Source organism: Montipora foliosa, chromosome 1 (genome assembly GCF_036669935.1).
Source record: "Montipora foliosa isolate CH-2021 chromosome 1, ASM3666993v2, whole genome shotgun sequence".
NCBI lineage: Eukaryota > Metazoa > Cnidaria > Anthozoa > Scleractinia > Acroporidae > Montipora > Montipora foliosa.
The window spans coordinates 37,083,276-37,093,275 of record NC_090869.1 but is presented as its reverse complement, the minus strand read 5'-3'; the positions used below and the strand labels follow the sequence as shown (position 1 = coordinate 37,093,275).

The 10,000-nt window shown below is 41.4% G+C and overlaps 2 protein-coding genes and 1 pseudogene across 2 annotated transcripts in view; 1 reads left to right on the top strand and 2 right to left on the bottom strand.

Annotated features, from left to right (window-relative positions):
• The window catches only part of LOC137997675 (nose resistant to fluoxetine protein 6-like), a 54,382-nt gene extending 45,296 nt beyond the window's left edge, over positions 1-9,086 (bottom strand). Inside the window, exon 1 of the mRNA XM_068843810.1 lies at positions 8,817-9,086. Within this exon, the coding sequence (XP_068699911.1) occupies positions 8,817-9,042 (226 nt within the window). The 5' untranslated portion in view covers positions 9,043-9,086. The remainder of the gene's footprint in view (positions 1-8,816) is intronic.
• LOC137993455 (uncharacterized) lies at positions 3,602-4,789 on the bottom strand (annotated as a pseudogene).
• A 435-nt stretch (positions 9,087-9,521) lies between the features above and the next one.
• LOC137997668 (nose resistant to fluoxetine protein 6-like) overlaps positions 9,522-10,000 on the top strand; it is a 37,250-nt gene continuing 36,771 nt past the window's right edge. Inside the window, exon 1 of the mRNA XM_068843797.1 lies at positions 9,522-9,841. Coding sequence (XP_068699898.1) covers positions 9,616-9,841 — 226 coding nt within the window. The 5' untranslated portion in view covers positions 9,522-9,615. The remainder of the gene's footprint in view (positions 9,842-10,000) is intronic.

Sequence of the window (10,000 nt, the reverse complement as noted above, 5' to 3'; positions counted from 1 at the left end):
ATATATTTATGGGTACTTAACAAATATAGCTAGCATTATTAATGTGATTGTTAAGTAACTGTAAATGATGTGACTGTATACATGTAGAATTACATCTTATAACAGTAACTTCGTTGCGATTGTAATGTTAAGTACATCAATTGATGTCTAACGTGCTTATCACTTCAAATCACATTCCATCTTTATTTTTTTCTCCGAAATCATCCCAAATACATCATGTTGTTTGAAGAACCTTTTGAGTGACATAATAACTTTTTAATTCTCTTTGAAAGTCGGGAAAAAGTGGTAATACTACGATCATTCAACAACTGAGCAATAAAGGAGAATGGGCTCGATACCGCGTTGACGTCACAAATTAACTTCAAAGAACTTTCTGAAGGCAAAGCGGTTTGTGACGTCAACTTGGAATTGAACCCATTCCACTTCATTGCTCGGTTATTTTCCCGTCTTTCAAAGCCACTAAAAATCTGAAATTCTTTTTTCTTCGAAATACAACAAAATTGCATAAAAACGATGCAAGTTAGCATTTATAAAACTATGATAAGAATATATTGCATTTTATCTTTTTTCAATTTTGTGTTAAATTCGTCAAAGACGCAATCTTCAATTAACAACAAGCATTGTTCTGGGGTATCTTTCCGCTGAACCACAGCATCGTAGTCAACGGGCTTTTCGTAGTGAAAGTTCATCAGAGCCAAGCCTGACAGTCTTCAAAGCACTGTTTACTTGCTCGATGTGAGCTAAAGTAACTGGCATAGCGCAGGCAATTCGCAGAAAAGAAGGCAATATTATTAAAAGAGCCACATTCACGGTAAAACAAAACTTTATTTGTTTTATTATGGAGAAAACGTTCTAGATTTAAATATTGAGCAGCAGTTTTTTAATTTAGGGTGTTCGATCGCACTTATCGCAACATTTGAACGCAACATCTTGCAACATGTGGTGAATGGACTGGCCAAACGCACGCAACATATCGCAACAGGGTGGCCAAATGTTGTGCTCAACAATGTTGGAAGATGTTGCGTTGAAATGTTGCGAGCGTTTGGCCAGGCCTTAAAGGTGGGCCCACACGAGGGGACATGTTGCAGGAACATGTTGCTGCAACACGTAGCAGCGACATATTATAAATTGTACATATCAGCGGTCATGTAACCGGGACGTGTAGCAAGGACATGAGTCAGGGAAGGGATTAAGACTTGCACACACACACGAAAATGTAGCTGGAACATGTCTCTGGTAAATGTTGCAGGGACATGCCTCCTCGCGTGAAACAACCGCAGTAATGGCGAGAGTTTAAGAAATTAAGGCCACAATGCATTGGTCACTTATATGTGGAAAGAAGATGGCGGCCCTCGGTGATGAATCAATTGAAGAACACCAGTTGGGTGATCCTGCCGATGATACCAACCAGAACTCGTGGAATGCAAGCCAGACTCGTATGCTTATTTCGCATTTCAAGGAAATATGGGATAAGCGCCTGAAAGACAACGTCAAAAGAGGAAAAACAAAGAAAGCAATGGTAACATTGAAAGCCCGATTCGGAAACACACAGCCACCAAGAGGCCTAAGAGAGATTAAATCAAGGTGGCATAGCTTGCGAAGCACCGTATTGAGATACATGAAAAAGCGGAAAGACGATCCAGAGTATGAAGTAAAGTGGACGTTTTGGGGAGACCTGGAATTCCTGCGGTCGTCACTGGAATTGTCAGAGGCAAATGAAAGTCAGGGCGAGTGGTCAAGTGAACAAATAGGTAAACATTGTACTATTTTTCAAAGTGAAGATCTGCTAAATTTTATTTTGATAAAACATAAAAGTTAAATATTGATAAAGAAACATGCACGTATTTCTTTTTCAGAAACACTCATTTCATACTATCAAGGAAATCCCACCTTGTGGGATCACAATGCAGCAGAGTACCACACCAATGCCAACAAGGACCTTTTGGAGAAGCTCACTTGTGAAGAAATTGTTCAATAATGGAAGAGTTTGGCCAAGATTTACAAACAGGAAAACTCCAAAGCTCAACTACACTTCCTCGATTCAATTTGTGATGACACAGATGCCACTGTGGATTCAATAATGCACCAACCAGAGGCAAAATCTAGGAAAAGATCAAGAGTGGCTCAAAGAGACGAAAGGGAGGACAAAAAGCTGGAGCTATTGGCTCGAGCTGTAGATGAAATCAGCACTCCACCTCCATCTGTCTCGTAAACACCACTAGTTGAAAAAGTGTGTCAGTGGCCTTTCTTAATTATGTTGCCTTGACTTTGGCCAAATTAACTCCTGGTCAATTTCGCCGAGCCAAGAAATTAATTTCTGCTGTGCTTTATGACATGGAAGAGAAAGATGGCATTGAGCAAGCAGACTTGCCCTCGTAGTTTTCCTCAACATACAACTGTTGGTTATGTTGAAAACTATGGGAGACCAGCCAGTGCTAGTTCTGCCAGTAGTAATCACCCAGTCAGCCTTTGAATGCTACAGATCAGTTTCGCTCATACTCTCCTCTGGCATTTCAAAATAATGAAGGAAGAAGTTATCATGACCTTGGGTGAACATGCCAGTAAATGTATACGCCTAGCACAGTGTTTATTCCCATTCTCTTCCTTTGTTAAGGCTTGTTGAAACAAAGAGAGAATTGAAGTTCATTAAATCCTTTCTTGAGGGACTTGTTTTTGATTCAGTTGAGCTGCCAGATAACACAAATTTTAGGACGTTTTTCATGTATCACTGAGCAATGTCTGATTGTGAACATCATCACCTTGACATACTTTGTAGTGAATCTCAGGTGATTTTTAATTTCCATTGTTTCAAATCATGAATAAGAGACGAGGATGTTAAAAACCAACCTAGGTTGAATTCAATTTGCCGTTTATTCCATTTTAAAATATAACAAAATTTTCACATTGTAACTTAGGCACTGCTAATCTGTTTTTAAATGGGTTGTCCCAGATTGCAGAAGTGAAACTGAGGATTTGTTGGTCTTTTAAACTTTTGTCATTGCTTTAATAAATGTTTGGTCTTTTGAATCCACCATTTAATTTTCCTAGAAATAGGCGCGGAAACCCTTGATGAATTTTAACCTCACAGTCCTTAAAATGCAACGTTTCTTCAACTACATGTACCCTTATCCCTTCCCTTTCAAACAACTTACAAGGACTTAACTTTGCAAACATTCCTTATGAAAACACAACACTATTAACATTGAACTCATTTTGACAAACTGTGCAAGGAAATTGTGTCAAAACATAGTCATTAAAACTGATCGAAGGAACGTCTTAATTGTAGCGTGTTATTAAGCATGATCAATGTCATGCTTCTTGTGACTAAACACTGCATCCGTTTTGCTGTGGACAGTTCTGTTTTGTCTACGGTTACAGTAGAAATTGTGTTTAAACGGTACTTTAAGCTCAGGAGCCAATTTTTTTAATTTAGGGTCTTAACACTTGTGGCCAATAAATGCCAGTTTTCTCTACTTTTGGTGAGGAAAGTGAAGCTCTATGTTAGGTCATCAAGCTGACAGTGCAAGGAGTACCACATTTTAGCCACAAGCTGTAACTTCAGTGACTATATCACTTGCTTGCAAGTGTATTGAAATTCAGTTTACGGTCCACACATTCTTCGCTGCCATTCAACATCTCCCTCGTCACTAAACCACCGTGTGAACTCCTGACGCATTTCTTTAGCTTCACTGGTGTAGTTGTGAACCAAAGCTGGCTGGAATGGCAGCAGAGACTCGGGAAGAAGATCATCTCTCCAAGACCCGGGAAAAAGCTCCCGTGTATTCGGATCTTCTCTGTCGATCAGTGTCGGAGGACAGTAGATGCTGCGACTTGCTCTATCGTTTCGTAGCCAGTTATGAAGCGTAAGTATAGCCATAGTGATTTGCTGCATCTTTTCGGGGTGCAGCAAAAAGGAAGCCCGAAACCTGCGCCATCTATTTCCCAGAATACCGAGAATGTTCTCAGATATTCTTCGCCCTCTCGAAATGCGGTAGTTGGCTATCCTTTCCTCGACCGTCAGATTTCTTCTTGGGTAGGGCTTAAGCATGTGTTTGGACAAAGGGAAGGCTGCAGCAGCCCCTGGCAGTGGGCGAAGGGAAGGTACATTCAAAGGGTTGTCACAGCTCTCCAGGGCTTTAGAGAGCAACGATGCCATGTATGGCCGTCTGGGATTCGTCCGTTTGTCCCTTCATCGACAAATAGACACTCATACTCTGATCCAGCCATAACCAATGCTATTATGCTCTCGTTTCCTTTATAGTCCTGTATGGCTTTTGGATAAGGATCCTTTTCCCGTCAATTGCTCCAATAATGTTTGGAATCATGTTGCACTTGGAGTAAAATAACTGCGCAATTTCATTCCATTTATCACTTGTATTTGGTGTTTTCAAATACTCTTTTCCGAAGACACGATAAATAGCGACGCAAGGTACCTGATTGCAAGGGCTACTCTCGCTTGGTTGTATAGATTCTCTCATACATGTTTCCTGTTTCTTTATGACCGGTGCAACTGCTTCTACCAAAGCGACGAATTTAGCGTGCGGCATCCTCATGTATTCAGCAAAACCAGGCGTGTCTTCAACTGCCAACTGTTACGTTTGAAAATCGTATGATAAGCTCCCCGTTCGGTACGTCGCAGTAGCCATTGCCGGCACCAGACTTGTCGTTCCAGCATCGTAGGAGCTTCATCATCGAGCAGCATCATCAAAACAACAACTAGTTTTCGGTTTCTATCCAAGTCATTCCAATTACTAGCGTGAGCACGGACTACTCTGTGAACGGCCGCCATCCTTTTTCCAAATGCACTACCGCAAAGCGAGCTGGATCTAGTGTCTGATTGGCTCAATTATCAGTTTTTGCTGCAGCGACATGTTGCATATCCTTGCATACGATGATCATGGCGTCTCACGCAAAGTTCTGTCGCTGCGACATGTCCCATGAAGTTCAACAAGTTGAACTCCGTGCGACATGTTGCGGGGACAAATTTTGCACAGATTCCATGTCGCACGAGTGAAAAAGTGTCAGCACACACGAGAGGATGTGTCGCTGCAACGTGTCCCTGAAACGTGTCCCGGCAACTTTTTCACAAGTGTGTAAACTCTGCGATTTGGTCCCTCCTACATGTCCCTGCTACGCATCCCTACAACATGTCCCCTCAGTGTGCACTTAACACGATTTTGTCCCCGCTACATGTTGCAGCAACAATCTTTTCAAAAATTGCCAATTTACCGTAGAATCGCTGAATTCATAAAGGCTGAAAACATCGAGAAGACAAGCCCCCGATCACGATTTTGGCAATTTTTGCACAATATGCGAAAAACGCTAACATCGCATTTAGCTATATAATGCATAGCCAATGCATGTACTTCTGTAGTGGACTAGTTCAAAAGCAAGAGGCTACAAACTTTCCAGATTCTAATTCACGGTATAAAATCCGGATAAAGAAACTGCAATTACTACGCACTTCTTGCAGTGAATCGAAAATTGGGAAATTTCTTCCTCTGGAGATAAGATAGGGCTCTAATAAGTAACAATAGAACTGTAAAGAGATAAGCTTGAAAAAGTTCCCACAAGAATCCACATTTTCGTGATGTTGGTGCATATTGTATGGAGTCACAATAGAGCTGTCAAGGATGAGCTTGAAGCGAGTACCTGTTACTAATGACTACGAGACGTATCGGGTTTGACAAATGCGTAACCACTGAACCATGATATGTAAATACCAACTCGTTCTGTAAGCAACTGTCTACAAACTACTGCCTAAAATAAACAATATCACAGAAGTTCATTCTCTTTTTAATTTTTTTTCCTTTCAGGAGTAATACAGATTACCAAGCATGATTATAATTCGCAGAAGAAAATCTTCATAACAGATGTAATTTAATTAATACGACACACTTTTTACATTCACTCAAACACGACACCACAATACCGTCACGTGCTTAAGTCACTTGCAACTAACGTGTCCACACGCGTGACAAAAACATATTCTGCCGGCCAATCAAAATTCAACGTTTTGACACTACAACTTCAAAGTTTACCCACCCACTTGGAAACGTTTTGGCGCCAGTTACGCAAATGATCGTTACTGATTTATTTGTCGTTTGGAAAGACATGGCGTTTACAGTAAATAAACTAGGTAGTAATTTCAAGCAAGGTGTTCAAAACTGCAAAATTAAAGACAAAATGCCCGTACGTGTTGCTGACTTTGCTTCCTGTGAAGCGTTTGCGAAGTGGCGCCAAAACTTTCCAAAGTTGGCGGGTAACCTTTGAAGTTTGATTGTCAAACCTTTGAATTTTGACTGGCCGGCAGAACACGTTTTTGTCAAGCGTGTGGACAGGTAGTTGCGAGCGACGATATTTTGTTCCAGAATGAAGTTCGCACGCCTATATGATCTTTGCAATTTTTCGCAAAACTCTTTACAATCGCAAAAAATCGCGAGTCTTGTCGCGGTCTCGTCTTCTCTATCTTTTCACTTTTTACGATTTTTAATTTTTTATTTTTGCAAAATTCGCAATTTTCGCAAATTAAAAGTCATCAAAATCGCAGAAATCGCGAGTCTTGTCGAGGACTTGTCTTCTCTATCTTTCCAGTTTCTTACAATTTTGCGCTTTTTCGCAAAAAATCGCTAAAAAAAAGACTTGCCTTCTCTATCCTTTCAGTTTTCTTACGATTTTTGCTATATTTCGCAAAATTCGCAATTTTCGCAATTGCATGTAAATCTGGTTTAATTTATCTCTTCTATCGAACCTGCCGAACCTCCCTAGCTCTGCCAACCTCGTTCCCAGGGCTTTTCTCCGCCAAGGAGGGGCCCCCAAAGGTAGGGAAAAGCCCTAAACGAGGTTGTAGATCCGCCCCAGCAAGGTTTAACTGAGAGTTGACTATCGACATAAACAATTAACCTAGTGTTTATACCATCTACTGACAATACACAAATCACTTCCATCTGAAGATGCCTTCCACTCAGGTTGTCGAAACGTCAGTCAATGTCATCCGTTTTGTCATCCTAAACAGTCCTTCTCAGGATTACAGTCACCCAGATGCATGATCGTACTTCACTTAATTATGATAATTATGACTGCTGGGTTCAAGCCATTTACGATCTGGCTTTACGATCTGGCTACGATCGAGCCTGGTTTCCATATCAGCCATATGATCGGGATGATTATGGAAACAGTACCCAGACGATCGCTAACGATTGGGACCTCGATCGTTTCGATAGAACTCAGTTCTATCCCGACGATCGAGGTTGTCTCAGTCGCCCAGGTATAGTCAGCGATCGCCTGGATGGTGTCTCCATAATATAAGACGATCTCGATCGTTGGCGGTAGAACAATTCTATGCAAGCGATCGAGGTCGTCTGAGTCGCCCAGCGTACTGTTTTCATATAATCGCCCCGATCACCTCTGAACATTATTTGAAACGACTGGGGCGATCGGGACGATTCAGATGATCATATGGAAACCAGGCTTATAGGATACTTCGTTTTGGACATAAAAATTGGACATTTCATCTAATTACCTACATTTTTGGACATTTAAGTGGCCCCTTCCCATTGAGGATAGCCGAAACCTTGTTTTTTTGTCAGCATCCTTTGATATTCGATAAGTTGGCAATGTTTGAAAGATTGAATGAAGGCTCCTTTGAACAAACATCTGAATTGGTTCGGGCGAAATGTGTTCATGACCAAGAGACGAGCCTACTTAAATGTTATAGGGTTGACCTCTTGTTTTCTTATCATATCATATCATATCATACATCTTTATTTACCCTCGGATTTTTAGAGTAGCTTGGTGTAGCTAATATCTCCGAGCATTTACCCTCCCAACCATGAAGACAGACCACAACACCGGGAACTACATGCCCTACTCTTTGCGACAAGTGTGCGGGTTCTTTTACGTCCCACAGGATTATGAACATTGAAGGGTTGTGAGACGGGACCTCCGGCTTATCGGCCTTATACGAGAAGACTACAGAGCCTAACCATTTGCAGATGTAATTACAAAGGTAGCACTTTCTCCTCAGTTATTTAAAGACCCTGAGTGTTGGTCCCGGCCGGAGTTGAACTCACGACCTCCCGCGTGACAGCCCGGTGCTCAACCAACTGAGCCACCGGTGCATGATAAATCATGATGTATTTTCTTTTTCTCTGAACTGGGATTCCAACATTTTGGCAAATGAATTTGATTGCCATCGATGCCCAGGCCTAATTTAGTGCAGGTAATCACATTTTAATTTTTAGAATAAATGAGTGGGCTCGTTCAATTTTTGACAAAAAAATTGTTTCAAATTGCATGAGAAACTATTGGAAGACAGCTCATTGGTATCATTCAGAAGCAACTGATCACCTGCGTGTCATCAATCACATATCCAGAGAGCTCACATGCATTTGATTGGCTCTATGTGACTTTCTTTCATCACTAGCCGATCAAAATATTTGGTTTCTTACCCTTTTTGCAATGAATTAAGCTTACTTCTTTTCTGATTGAATTGCCTCTCTTTTTTCGCGAAAACTGCATTTCCCTTGGCCAATCGAAATTAAGACATTTTCCACGCGTATTAGTTGCCAAAGAACTTGCGATACTTCACTGATTCGGCTGACATTCTATTCTTCGGCACATGGTAGGCGTGAGTGCATTTGTACCAAATTTTACAGGCTTTTACATGCTAAGCCAAGAGTGTGCATGCATTTGCTTATCAATTATGTATTACTCAGAGGCTACTTCGTAAGTTTTGCCAGGCATATTTACAGTCGGATAACTAGGGACATATCAGCAGTGGGTAGCATTAACACTGAAAAACACATTGTACTTACACTGGAAAACAGAGAACGCATCCAGGCCACTGAAAGCTTTCAAACATTTCTCAGACATGCGATCGACAGAATCCAGGGTTGTTTCCTTTGGAAAGACCGGCGAAACAAACCGATCCGTTTTTGAATCAAGGCCAGTGAATTGCCGCCGACTAACGCTTGGAGGAAGCGATCTTGTCGACTCAATGACCAAAAAGAGGGAAAAAGTAACAAAATGAAGCTTAGACATCCTAGTACGCAGCTTTGCTAAAAAAGAACCAACTTAGTTTTCGTGATTGTCACACGACCTAATTCTCCTTGTCTGGGGTAGGGGCAGGTTAAAAAAAGTTTACGTAAGCTTTTGGATATAGTTCGCGCCATAGTTTGCGTTCAGTCATGCAAAAAACAAAAACTGATAGCCTATTTTTTACCAATCTCAGAAGAAGTGTTTCACATGACTGATTTCATACAGCGGCCTATTTTGCAATTTCTTATTTTGGGTGTCGCAAAATGGTGAAGGGAATAGTCTGGAAGAGCGACGGCTGTAGATGATAAAGCACGTATGAGGTGATTTCATTGTGGGGAGCTTCATGTACAAAATTTGGTGTCCGTATTTTGATGACAATTTGTCCGTGTATCACAGATCTTATGGCCCAAACAAAAAAAAATTCGCACATGGGAGGACACTACCCCTGATGCGCACCTATCCCTACCACTGAGAAACTCATAAGTCACGTGGTTGAACCGGTGTTTGCAATGTCATCAAGGACTGAAGGAGGTAGTTTCTAAAGAAACTGTGGACTAGTCGAGCTGAGTTACTGCGATGTCTTGGCGTCATTTTGTGGCTTTACTTCTCTTTTTTCTCACTGAGCCGACAAGATCGCTGCCCCCGAGCGCGATCCGGGAATTCGGTGGCGTCAATTCAAAAGTGGATCAATTTGCTTTGCCCATCTCACTAAACAGAACTACATCGAACCTTGATGCCATCTCTGAAGCTTGTTCGAAATCCTTGTTGGACCTGATGTCGAAACCATCCGTCATTTTTCAGTGTAAGTGCATTATTTATGTCAGTGTTTTTCAGTGCCTACAGTGTCCCATTGTGTTATCTCTTTGGGCCCCTGTGCAGTACGTAAAGTTCCCTGGCACCTAATTAGATCTTTGATATTTAGCACTGCAAGTGATGAAAGCATGAAAATTCCCTTGTTCTA